The sequence below is a fragment of the Rutidosis leptorrhynchoides genome, chromosome 4 (assembly GCF_046630445.1).
Source record: "Rutidosis leptorrhynchoides isolate AG116_Rl617_1_P2 chromosome 4, CSIRO_AGI_Rlap_v1, whole genome shotgun sequence".
Classification (NCBI taxonomy): domain Eukaryota; kingdom Viridiplantae; phylum Streptophyta; class Magnoliopsida; order Asterales; family Asteraceae; genus Rutidosis; species Rutidosis leptorrhynchoides.
This window is the reverse complement of record NC_092336.1, coordinates 588,183,236-588,197,218: the sequence shown is the minus strand read 5'-3', so window position 1 is coordinate 588,197,218 and position 13,983 is coordinate 588,183,236. Positions and strand designations below refer to the sequence as shown.

Genomic DNA, 13,983 nt, shown 5'->3' with positions numbered 1-13,983 from the left:
AAAAACAAAATACTGATAATAGTCTCAAGTTACATAAAAACTTACACAAACGAACCCTGAAAATATTTGACATGACAATTTGCTCATATAGAAACAAAACCGATTAGGGTGTACAACAAGGGAGCAATACACAATTCTAAAGGGGCTAAAAAAAAAAATTTTTTTTTTTTTTTTTTGGCAAAATAGCGAAAACTCATATAGAAACGAAGCCGTTTTCAAAAAGAAAACGCCAACTAAAGAGGAATACAAAGCAACCGAAAAGACTCGCCAACTAAAGGGGCTATATATATAAATAAGTCAAATTTTAGCATTAAAAAAAGGAGTTAGTCAAAATACTCTCCATAACCCCTATATACATATCATCATAATCATATACGGGGTCCAGAGATGAAATATATCCAAAATGATAAGAGAAAACTGCGTCTATCAAAATCCAATAGCATTTTCATTTTTTTTTTTTTTCACTAATGATAATTATATGTAGATATAGAATTAAACTGTAGAGGATAAAAACCAAAAGAATTAGTAATGGGTTGTGGCGGTGGTGCTCCTGCTGCCGCCGGCGCCTGTGCAGTGAATTTCTTTCCACATAAGTTTAAGAATTCGTCAGCTTCGTTAGCTCCAATCTTCTTAAATGCAGCTATGAGCGTTTTCAGGTATGACGAGACACCGTTCTTGAACTGAGCTGAACAGTTATTGTCACCTTCATCAACATCTTGTACCCCTCCTTTCACAAGACACCCCACTTGCACACCTTCGGTATAAGCTTTACACGCCATTAATATATCACGAACACGGTTGCGAAAATGACCAACCACCAAGTCCTCAAAGTTCTGCATTAAGACAAAAAATTAAGTATAGCAACTATGAAACTAGAGACCTAAAGACAAAACTGTTAAACAGTCCTGACCAAACCCATTTTCCCACATGCCTGACCCGCCCATTTTCCCACTTCAAAATCTGACCTTGTGTTATAAAATTTAAAGACTTGGAAAATACTGTTAGTCAAACATTCCTGACCCAACCCATTTTCCCAAATGCCTGACCCGCCCATTTTCCCACTTCAAAATCTTACCTTGGGTTATAAAATTTAAAGACTTGGAAAATACTGTTAGTCAAACAGTCCTGACCCATCCCATTCTCCCACATGCCTGACCCGCCCATTTTCCCACTTCAAAATCTTACCTTGGGTTATAAAATTTAGAGACTTGGACAATAAGGTTAGTCAAACAGTCCTGACCCAACCCATTTTCCCACATGCCTGACCCACCCATTTTCCCACTTCTAAACTTTACCTTGGGTGGCTTGTTCATAGTATACACCATGGTTTTAAGGGATAAAATAAGGGTATTTTCATTGTACTGCAAGGACTGCTTTTCACCATGAGGAGTGCCATTAGAATGTGCAAATCCCGGTTCGTTAAAGTAGGGCTTTGTGTTCAAAATCAAACCCTGTATGGAAACCAGGACTTGGAGCATTGTTGAAGTGCCAGGTAGCCATTTCTCCTTCAGACCGCCACTCCATGTGTTCAAAAGGCTAAGGCATACTTTGCCACAGTTGTACAGATTTGGATTAATACGAAGACCACCAGAGTGATACTTCACAAGCTGAAATAAAAAAAATAAAAATAGCACATAAAGTTAGGAGGTATGAGCATATTATTAGAATCAACAAGAGGAAAAAATAAAGAGTAAATTTACACTAATAGTCCTTGTGGTTTACATGAAATTACACCAACAATCCTTAAAGTGTATGTTACATAAAAGTGTATGTTGACGGTCCCTGACTTATTCAAAATGTGCATTAAGAAGGGAACATCAACATACACTTTTAGGTAAGCGGGACGATCAATGTAATTTTCAAAGGATGAGGACGATTTGTGTAATTTAATGAAAACCAGAAGGGACAATCGCTGTATTTTTCAAATGATAAGGACGCTTAGTGTAGCTTAATATAAACCACAAGGACTTAGTATAATTTACACTATAATATACTCCGTATTTGACTTACTGGAGGGCTATTTGGGTAACTACTTGGAAAACACACATCAAAAAAGAAGAGCCCATCATGATAAGGAGTCCCCTCCGCACCAATAATAACAGCTCTTAAAATATCCATTCTCGATTCATAAACTCTCACAAATATTGTGTCTGCACGGGATAAAACAAGACAAAACTTAGCATAAGCTAGCTTCTTGATGTTTTAAAGAACGTTTAAACATGTGAGACATACCAGGCAAGTCTTTTTCAAGAATCCTCCATTCTTCTTGGATTCTTTTAGCCCAGTTTTTGGGTGGCTGAAACATTTGAAAAATGTGTGTATGAAATAATAGAAATGAACATTTAATAAGGAAAGTTTAACGATATATTTATGGTAACATAAGCTTGCCTGCTTCATTGCTGACTTTTGTTTTGAAAAAAGATGATCAGAGTGGTCCACAACAGTATCAAACTTCTTAAAACTTTCATACATTTTCACAACATCATCAGTATCAACCCTAGCTACATCAGAACTTCCCACTATACTTAAACCCGTTGAGTTTGGGCTTACTTCATTACCGGTACCCGAGCCTGGTATCGGATTAAACGTAGGATATATACCCCCAGATTCAGGAAACATAACACTTGGATGTACTGTAGAAAAACTTGAAGTGTCATAACCCATTTGAAAATCAGGAGGATAATAAAAACCGTTACCAAAATTAGCATAATTATGAGGCATGTTCTGTGCTGGAACTGTGTTAACACCTCTTGTTATCTTTACACCTTTCTTGGAGGACCTTGTCTGAACCTTGTTACTTGAGGGAAGCGAGGTAGATGTGAAAAACGGGTCAACCCCATTTGGTTGACTTTGACTTTGACCAGCTGATACCTGCAAATGAGAAGTCTCCAAATGATGTGAAGAGGTCTTCATGAGATCTGGAAACCAGGGAAGGGGAGCTTCAACTCCGGTTGGGAAATCCAAGTCATCAAAATGAGATTGCAAAGCCATATACTCATTATCAAAAACATATTCATCTATATCAAAAAGGTTATTTGATCCTGGGGCCCAACTCTGACCAGTTTCCACTGGGACCTCCTAAACGATGGAAGAATTTAAGTCAATTATACATATATATTATACATATATATCACTGAAAAACAAGATTAGGAAAAAGATTATACCTTTCCCTTCTTATTTGACTTGACTGTTGTCGCAGAGTTGACCATGGTGTTTAAATTAGATTGTGATGCACAACTGGGACCCAACGAGATGCCAATGGAGCGCTAGAACAAAATAAATATAAGTAGGCTCCAATAACGCAATTAGATATGAATAATTTTAAAAATTGGAACAGGAAATGGAGAAACAAATACCTTCTTCTTTGAATTACACTCAACCTTCGAATCAATGAAAACTACATCATTGCGGTCTTCATCCATATCAACATCAATTATTTCATAAGAGGCAATCTGGGAACAATAGGTCGCGGATTCAGGAATCAATGGGTTGATATAACATATAAAACATGAGTGCTACAGAATTAACCAGTCACAAATAAATAAATATGCATATACATTAATTGTATGGCATATACATATCTATATTATATTGGTGAATTAACAGGTGTTGGGTGGTGTGTGAGTTTTCGTTCAAAGAAAAACAATGATCAATTACACTATACACTAGTGGATACTAGAATTGTGTATTAAATAGACAATCATAAGTATTATATACATCATATTGTTAATGACAATAGGTTGTCCAAAACCAAATAACTAAATTTAACGAATACAGACTCGATGGTAAACTAAGGACTTACAATACGCACCAACAATAGAAAATCTTTCAAATGATTTTGATTTGTACTACATAGTTTTATCAGTGAGGATATAATTTGCAATGCACTTGCTTAACATTTTCTTGTTTACTTAGGGATATTGAGGGATTGAAAGCTTCATCTAGAGGTATTATAATGCGGTATAGAATGATTCTCTTCAAGCACCCAAATTATCTATTAGTCTATAACGCAGAACTTTACTTGGTAGATGAATATAGTGTAAGCACAAAACCCAAAGACCTTATAATTAAGTTAAACTTGGATGCATCGTTAAGATGTATATTAGTGACGAAAAACGATGATATCAAAGTATCTTCAAAATTTAAACCAAATGATGGATTACAAGATCGATTTTATAAATCACGTTTCACGATAATTAAACTTAGTATTCTGCCGATAAACACCATCCTTTAAACAAAAATTTAATCCAACAACCACTTTTGCTGTCATTAAAATGTGCCCTAGAAATAAATAGGCAAATTGCAATCAATTACGACCCAAAAAATTAATTTACCCTAATATAACAGCAAAATGCATATCATTTTAGCAACTTTAGGGTTTCACGACAATAAGACAAAGCATACAAACTAACCTACACAATTCAATCAATCAAAAAAACAATTGATAAACCCTAACATTGATTATTATTTACCTCTTTTCGTTTACCCTTAGCCTTTGATTTCATTTTCGAAATCTCATCAGCCGATGGTGGAGCAATTTCAATCACATCAGGGTCCATACACGGTGTACTACTACTACTACCCGGAAACACTCTTTTCCTATAACAGTAAATCAAAACAAAATATATATATATATACATCAATATTTACATACACAACGCATATACAGATATAAACAATTAAAAGAACGAAAAAGGTTTTACTTCTGAGGGGTGTACTTTGCAATTGCAGTCGAATCCATTGATCGAAGCTATCAAAACGGATTATATTCAATAGAATATGAATCAAAACCAAAAACCTAATTTCTAGGGTTTTAATCGCGCTACGGATTACTATCAGATATAGATAATAATTTTTGACGGATTAAACTATATCAAGAAAGAAATAAAACATTCGTTTTGTTATCGTCTTTCATCCTGAACTTTAGATGATTAATTTTATATGCAAAATAAAAAATAAAAAATAAAATTGAGGGTTTTATAAGCTAAAGAAAAGCATTTGGGGGTAGATGGTGTCACTAAACATGTGAGTGCGTTATTTTATAGCTACGGTAGGAGGGTTACGTATGATTAATTACTTGGTTGATTCTTGACCGTTAGATCTTGATTTTAGTTCGTAGTGGTTTACGTGGACGGTTGTGATGAGAAATATAGTGGGACCAGAAATGTGTGCATGGATGCCACGTTGGATATCCTGATATGGTCAATGAAGTAAGTAAGATCTAAATTCTCATTTAATCAGTGTCTACTAAACTTAGGTTGGATCCTTGAGGATATTTGTTCTTTATAAATTGCATTGACCTTTTTCGTGCCTAAAATGAATGAAAATAAAAAATAAATCGTAATATGATGTTAGTTAAGTGATTACTATTTGGTTATGATAATGTCAAGAATGAGCCGAGGTGTCCGCACGTAGCAGCAAAAAATAATACTCCCTATTAGCAACAGCTCGCGCGATGCTGCGAGACCTTTGGGTTGCGTATTCATAGTTAACGGAGCGTATTATAGGTGTGTATATGTATTGAATATAGTCCGAGGTATTGAGCGTTTTTTTTAAGTGTCCGTTTCGCGTATAGTTAGTCCCGTTGTGTTCGTGAGATTTTTTTGAGTTGAACGGTGGGCTCGGAAAAATTTAACTCGCACCGAGCGAGAAGATAGGACCCGCTAAAAATTCGGGTGGAATTAGTTTTTTTTTTTTAACCAACGAAGCATTGCTTCAACGGTACCCGGCCCTTGTGATCCCTTTGGTCCCACATATGTAAGTGTTGGAAGAATGACGACTACGCAGGCTCGAATCTGGGTGCTGGCATATTGTGGTGATTTATGGGTGAAAGTGTTTCGCTAGGCTCCAGTGGCATACGGGGTGCGACTGGATGGGTTGACAAAATCAACACAGGGCTTGCATATCCCTGCCGAAACATATGTTTTGGAAGAATTTACACTTTTTAACCTCAAAGAATGTAAATTTGAGTGGTCGTTGTGTATATTGAGGCAAAGTTGAAGGGTCGATTGCAGTGTGAACGCAAATTGAAAACTACAATAAAAAAAAATTGAAACTACAAAAATCCTCCTGGCTTTTAGTATGTAGGGGTAATAAATTGTTTGGAAATATGGCAAGAAATCGTTAGCAACAATAAATTGTTTTGATATATATTACTCCGTAAATGATACATCCTCCGTATCAAATAATCTTTATTTTTATATAAAAATTATTCATTTTCATAAAATAAAAAAAACCGGGACCGATAAGGAGGATAAATGGTGCCGACACCGGCTGAATAAGAAGGATTCGGATGCAAAATGCACTAAAGAAATACTTTAAGAAGAATCTATGTTGTATTTATACGCAAGCCCTTCAACTTGTGCAATTGTGTGTGCTATTGGGTAGCTTGCACACGTGCATCAAAATATCTATGGAGTGGCACATGAGGGGAGCGTCTGCGCTATGTACATCCAGTTTGTTACACTCACAAATGGTACGTGTGCCACGTCAGCCATTCATGTAACAAACTTTCCCACTTATAAATACGCCCCTTGGACCATTCATTTGCAAACAATTCAATTACAGTAAACTTACTCTGTCAAAATCATATCTCGGATAACGGTTTACTCATATTCCGATTATATCCCGACTATTATCGGAGTTCAATCATCTCAGATATTAAATTACTCAATATCGTTGAGTAGATTAATCCGTTTTATTGTTATACACCCCAGTGATTTCAAATTCTAATCGGGTTCGCACATTTATCGGAGTTTAAACAATTAATCAATCATATTTTTCTCAAATTAAGCACTGAAACCTTTTACTATTAGTTTTAGAATCGATCAAATGGCGCTGGCTTTCTTGCTTACAAGCCACATTTTCTAACTCATTCGAAGCATGTATACTTTGTGGCAGGTGTCGGAACCATTTATGTTCCTTCTCGGTCCAGGTTATTTATGAAAATGGATAATCTTTACACAAAAATAAAGATTATTTGATGCGGATAATATGGTGTATCATTAATATGAACGGAGTATATGATTGTATAACTTTAGTTAGATTATTTTAGTTGAAAATGAAGTTTAGAATGCAACCAATGAAGTATAAACGAAGATAGAGACAAAATCAACAGGTCATGAAGAGACAAAATTGAGTAGAAAATGGTCGCAACTAGTGTAATTCGAGTTTGTTACACCATTTGCCGGAGATTGTTGTATAAGAAGCAACCTTTTTATATTTGTAGCTTTTGTTTTATTTTTTTTATGGGTTTGGAACTAATTTCTTCACTCAAATAGGCGGTTGTAATGTGAATGAATATTAAAATTTATGGACTTCAATTCTATTTATTTAAACCTTATTTTCTGAAGATTTGTCTCTAGATGGTGAGAAGTGTTTTCTTTATTAAAATGGCCAATTCTAAGAGCATTCACTTTGAGCGTCGAAAATTTTCGTTGTTTCTCATCTGGTTATTTTGACCACCCCCCCCCCCCCCCCCCCCTCCCCCCCCCTTCTTGGCATTTTAGAGAAAACCTTGTGAGTATTTTTTTATGAAAGAAAAAGGTGGTGTTATGATAACTTATATTATAACTTTATTTTTTCCATTGAATTTTCAATCATATCTTGTCACATCATCTACAATTTTTCTATAACTCTCCTCGTAATATTACCAAGTCGTAGTCATCTCACCAAAAAAAATTCTCAAAACCACTCCACGTAATTATTACAACAGTGAGTGGTCGTGATATATTTAGTATCCATTTAAACGCTTTCTTCCTGGTGATTGCCCTTAAGTGATCTCATGTGGTGTTGATTGGATTAACGGGTAGATCCTTACATTATTGGATTGAAGTCATGAGTATATTTTACTTGTTCTAAGGTCAACGTACTTTGAGTCGAGTTGTAAGTCTTTTGGGAATTGCTGGGCATTGAGGTTATGTCATGCGAGTTGTGGAGTTGTCGTAGCGGTTGTAGTGACCCGAACTTTTTCATGTTTATATATATATTAAATGAAATTGTTATTTACATGATTAAGTGTTTCCAACATGTTAAGCAATCAAACTTGTTAAGACTTGATTAATTGAAATAGGTTTCATATAGACAATTGACCACCCAAGTTGACCGGTGATTCACGAACGTTAAAACTTGTAAAAACTATATGATGACATATATATGGATATATATATAGTTAACATGATATTATGATAAGTAAACATATCATTAAGTATATTAACAATGAACTACATATGTAAAAGCAAGACTACTAACTTAATGATTTTGAAACGAGACATATATGTAACGATTATCGTTGTAACGACATTTAATGTATATATATCATATTAAGAGATATTCATACATCATATTATCATGATAATATAATAATTTAAAATCTCATTTGATATTATAAACATTGGGTTAACAACATTTAACAAGATCGTTAACCTAAAGGTTTCAAAACAACACTTACATGTAACGACTAACGATGACTTAACGACTCAGTTAAAATGTATATACATGTAGTGTTTTAATATGTATTCATACACTTTTGAAAGACTTCAAGACACTTATCAAAATACTTCTACTTAACAAAAATGCTTACAATTACATCCTCGTTCAGTTTCATCAACAATTCTACTCGTATGCACTCGTATTCGTACTCGTACAATACACACCTTTTAGATATATGTACTATTGGTATATACACTCCAATGATCAGCTCTTAGCAGCCCATGTGAGTTACCTAACACATGTGGGAACCATCATTTGGCAACTAACATGAAATATCTCATAAAATTACAAAAATATGAGTAATCATTCATGACTTATTTACATGAAAACAAAATTACATATCCTTTATATCTAATCCATACACCAACGACCAAAAACACCTACAAACACTTTCATTCTTCAATTTTCTTCATCTAATTGATCTCTCTCAAGTTCTATCTTCAAGTTCTAAGTGTTCTTCATAAATTTTACAAGTTCTAGTTTCATAAAATCAAGAATACTTCCAAGTTTGCTGGCTTACTTCCAATCTTGTAGAGTGATCATCCAACCTCAAGAAATCTTTCTTATTTACAGTAAGATATCTTTCAAATACAAGGTAATACTCATATTCAAACTTTGATTCAATTTCTATAACTATAACAATCTTATTTCGAGTGGAAATCTTACTTGAACTTGTTTTTCGTGTCATGATTCTGCTTAAAGAACTTTCAAGCCATCCAAGGATCCTTTGAAGCTAGATCCATTTTTCTCATTTCCAGTAGCTTTATCCAGAAAACTTGAGGTAGTAATGATGTTCATAACATCATTCGATTCATACATATAAAGCTATCTTATTCGAAGGTTTAAACTTGTAATCACTAGAACATAGTTTAGTTAATTCTAAACTTGTTCGCAAACAAAAGTTAGTCCTTCTAACTTGACTTTTAAAATAAACTAAACACATGTTCTATATCTATATGATATACTAACTTAATGATTTAAAACCTGGAAACACGAAGAACACTGTAAAACCGGACATACGCCGTCGTAGTAACACCGCGGGCTGTTTTGGGTTAGTTAATTAAAAACTATGATAAACTTTGATTTAAAAGTTGTTCTTCTGGGAAAATGATTTTTATTATTAACATGAAACTATATCCAAAAATCATGGTTAAACTCAAAGTGGAAGTATGTTTTCTAAAATGGTCATCTAGACGTCGTTCTTTCGACTGAAATGACTACCTTTACAAAAACGACTTGTAACTTATATTTTTGACTATAAACCTATACTTTTTCTGTTTAGATTCATAAAATAGAGTTCAATATGAAACCATAGCAATTTTATTCACTTAAAACGGATTTAAAATGAAGAAGTTATGGGTAAAACAAGATTGGATAATTTTTCTTGTTGTAGCAACGTGAAAATTGGTAACAAATCTATATTAATCATATCCTAGCTAACTTATATTGTATTATACAGGTATTCTAATATATTATGTAATCTTGGGATACCATAGACACGTATGCAAATATTTTGACATATCATATCGACCCATGTGTATATATTATTTGGAACAACCATAGACACTCTATATGCAGTAATGAGGGAGTTAGCTATACAGGGTTGAGGTTGATTCCAAAAATATATATACTTTGAGTTGTGATCTAGCCTGAGACGTGTATACACTGGGTCGTGGATTGATTCAAGATAATATATATCAATTTTTTTCTGTACATCTATGTGACGATCCGGAAAATTTTGACTAATTTAAAACCAAACTCTCGATACGATTTCATAATTCTGACATGATAAGCAAAGTCCGTTATGTTGCGTTTCAAAATTTTTTTTAACTATTTTCGTACATTCATTTGACTTCGACCAGTTTCGACGATTCACGAACAATTAATTATAAATATATATGTGTGTGTGTGTGTGTGTGTGTATATATATATATATATATATATATATATATATATATATATAAATGATGTCGAACTTAACCAGTCAACGGTTGTAATACTCGATTGACATTTCGTTAGTAATCATATAAAGTTAATAACGAATATACATATATTAACAATTGTAGGTAAATATATTTAAATTATATACATAATTGTATATATGAATATTGTAAAGTAAGTAAATATTATATATAGAAATATGTAATATCTCATTTTATGTAAATAATTATGTATTAATATTAATTTGTTATATTAGTGTTAATAACATTATTATTAATATTAAGTATTGTTAATATTCTCGCAACTCAATACATGTCATTGTCTTCTATAACAGCTAAAACTCATATTAATATGACTCACATCATGGATAAACCTTTAAGTATGATATTTTCTATCCTAGTCAAATACGGGGCCAAGCAAATTGTGATTCTTATCCACATGGACCATATCCCTACCCAAAAGCCGGATCTCCAACCCGAGAGAGATGCAAATTGCTGAATTTGCCAAACACAAAATACAAATAATTTGTTAACTATCAACTTCAACTCTTATTTTCCTGATTACTGTAGTCTAGGATTCCATGTCATTTAACTAGAAGTTAAATGGAAAAAGGAAGTGTCAGGAAGTTGAATACAAAAGTTAATCACAGAATGAGATTTAGTCGTGTGCCATTGGGGTGGGGCTCGATTGATATAAATTTTTAACTTTTCTGCACGATAAAATATACCCATAAATATGATAATATGCAGTTCACAACCCACCATCTCTTTTATATATATATATATACATAATGTGACGATCGCTCCAAATCCATATGGACGAACACGTCATTCATCGATTTCATTGCGAGGTATTTGACCTCTATATGAGATGTTTTGTAAACATTGCATTCTTTTGAAAAGGCACACCATAAATGAATATTTAAATCAAAGGTTTTCGACATTTGATGATTTCTACATATAGACAATCACCGTAAATAATAGTTTACAATAGTACTTCCATTGACAATGCAGTCAAAATAAGATACACGGTGATGATTTGGTGAATGCAACGTTTCCTTGATAAACATGTCATGTAAGACTCCATGCACATAGCTTGTCTAACATATAAGCAAACAGCGGAAGACTTCTAGAAACCTGAGAATAAACATGCTTCAAGTGTCAACACAAAGGTTGGTGAGTTCATAGTTTTAATATTACACATAATCCGTATATCAATGTGGATTACAAAAGTTCAGTTGTTTCATTCAAAACGTTTATCATTATGTTTTAAATAAAAGGTGGACCACAAGATTTCAGTTGTTTCATCCGAAACGTTTATCAATCGGTTCTACAAAATTGAGCACCCTGGTAACTAAACTTTAACGTTTATATAATTTGTACCCTCTGTATAATCATCTTAATAATACACGCAAACCAACGTGTACGCTTCTCAAATAGCATACGTCCGTTAAAAGGCTAGCGCTCTAGCTCGAACGGGGATGTCAAGCCCTATGGATCCATATACTACTACTCGCGCCCACCAGTTCTTATAACTGGCAGTTACTAGTTACCAAAGTTAAGGGATTTTCGGTTCAAACTCAGTGTAGAATTTAGTATGTACTTGTATCCATTGCGTTTAAAATAAAGTGCATGTATTCTCAGCCCAAAAATATATTGCAAAAGCAATTAGAAAGGGATCAATGAAACTCACGCATATAAATATTGTATATCAGTTAATAAAACATTTGCATGTATTCTCAGCCCAAAAATGTAGAGAGTAAAAGGGATCTTATGAAACTCACGCATATAAATATTGTATATCGGTTAATAAAGCATTTGCATGTATTCGCAGTTAAAAATATATTTCAAAAGCATTTAATAAAGCAGTTGTAAAAATAGCGCATGTATTCTCAGTCCCAAAAATATAAAGAGTAAAAGGGAATCAAATGAACTCACTGTTTAATATTGATATACAATATTGCAGGAAAGCACGTAGACGCATCGGAGATGATAAACACGAGGTTTGATTCAGAAAAAAAATACCCCCGAACATTACCCATAACCTCCTTGGCAATAACCCATAATTTCCTTAGCTCTAGCTTGCTCGAAAACTCATTTTGAAAATTACTTGGACAGCACTCCGTCGTAATATTTGATGTACATTATTATTTTTGTATCGCAAAAATAATAACACTAATAATAAAAAAAAAATAATAAGATTAATAATAATCTTATTAATAATAATAATAATAATAATAATAATAATAATAATAATATAAATAATAAATAAAATAAATACGGAGTAATATGTATGTGTGTGTTTTTTTTTTCTTTCTTTACTCGGCAGAAAATGTTGCAATTTATAGAACCTGGCCTGAAATCTGGAGTCATGCGACTCGCATGGAAATGGCCTTCTGGCCATGCGACTCGCATGAGGACCAGGGACAGCTCACATTGTTTTGGCTCCTAGCTTGTCGACATAATATAAAATAAATATAAATATATAAATAATTAATATAATTATTTATATATTATATTTTATTCTTGTGCATAGTAGACTTGTAATTTTTGTTCCGATAAGTCGTACGTCATCACTCGACTTATGTCCCGGTTCCGGTTTCTCGAACGCATTTTCGTACGCTTAGAAAACTTGCATTTTACATTTCGTGACACGTACCTTTGTCAAAATATAGCCTTAAATTATCCCTTAATTATATCACTCAAAGTGTATCTTAAACTTTCGAGTGTTTTGGTCATTTACTTCTATAAATCATCGTCTCGCTATTTGTTAAAACACATTTTTATAATAGTGTTTTACTGTAGCAATTCACTGTAGCAAAGTCAATTTCACTGTAGCAAATAGTGATTTTCGAAAACACTGTAGCATTTTGAGTAATGTGGCAATTTGAAAACACTGTAACAAATTAGTGTTTAACTGGTTCATCTTAAACGCTTTAGTTAACTTAACTAAATATCAATTGAATCAATAAACGAATGTTACTATCGTTTATTATATATATGTATATATCTTTTTAATATACATAAATCAGTTTTTAAATACACATTGGAAGTTATTTATAAATAAATTTTAATAATAAATATTTCAACTTATCATATACATTCGAATAGATATTTAAACCAATAAGTTTAATGTACGGTATCAAACAATTAATACATTGTTACCTTTTCATGTTATAGTATATATGTATCTATTTACATATAATTGTTCGCGAATCGTCGAGAACAACCGAAGGGTATTTAAATATATAAAAGTAATTCAAAAATTTTGAGATTCAGTTTTACAGACTTTGCTTATCGTGTCGGAAATGTTAATCATACAAAGATTAAGTTTAAATTTGGTCAGAAATTTCCGGGTCATCACACATAAAGTTTTGCATCTAAATTAGATATATAGATAGAAAGTTAAAGCATTCAAATAAGTTATAAACACCACTTAACATGATCACTACAAACTACCACCATCAAATAAACTACTTCATCACCTTTCTTTCTTCCATTCTTTTATTTTGATTTCCGTCTCCATCGAACAACTCCTGCAACTAAATTTGTT

At 33.0% G+C, this 13,983-nt stretch overlaps 1 protein-coding gene across 2 annotated transcripts; it reads right to left on the bottom strand.

The window, feature by feature from the left end:
• Nucleotides 1-285: 285 nt before the first annotated feature.
• LOC139845575 (probable ubiquitin-conjugating enzyme E2 26) lies at nucleotides 286-4,989 on the bottom strand. 2 transcript variants are annotated; one of them, XM_071835836.1, is made up of 10 exons: nucleotides 4,704-4,989; nucleotides 4,473-4,599; nucleotides 3,357-3,452; nucleotides 3,165-3,266; nucleotides 2,748-3,078; nucleotides 2,389-2,633; nucleotides 2,233-2,296; nucleotides 2,011-2,150; nucleotides 1,296-1,607; nucleotides 286-833 (listed from the first exon to the last, which is right to left on the bottom strand). In XM_071835836.1, exons 1-10 carry the CDS (start codon nucleotides 4,739-4,741, stop codon nucleotides 465-467), a joined length of 1,824 nt encoding a protein of 607 aa, XP_071691937.1. In that variant the 5' UTR covers nucleotides 4,742-4,989; the 3' UTR covers nucleotides 286-464. The 2 variants fall into 2 exon arrangements, with proteins under 2 accessions (XP_071691937.1, XP_071691936.1); XM_071835835.1 differs by having other exon boundaries at nucleotides 2,389-3,078.
• Between the last annotated feature and the right edge of the window lie 8,994 nt (nucleotides 4,990-13,983).

What these genes read in the sequence shown, in the direction of transcription:
- LOC139845575 (XM_071835835.1), bottom strand. Translation starts at nt 4,741, where the DNA reads ATGGATTCGACTGCAATTGCAAAGTACACCCCTCAGAA. An exon ending in AGTCAAATAAGAAGGGAAAG is followed by an intron (nt 3,079 to 3,164) that starts GTATAATCTTTT and finishes TCCATCGTTTAG; the next exon opens with GAGGTCCCAGTGGAAACTGG. An exon ending in CTATGAACAAGCCACCCAAG is followed by an intron (nt 834 to 1,295) that starts GTAAAGTTTAGA and finishes GTCTTAATGCAG; the next exon opens with AACTTTGAGGACTTGGTGGT.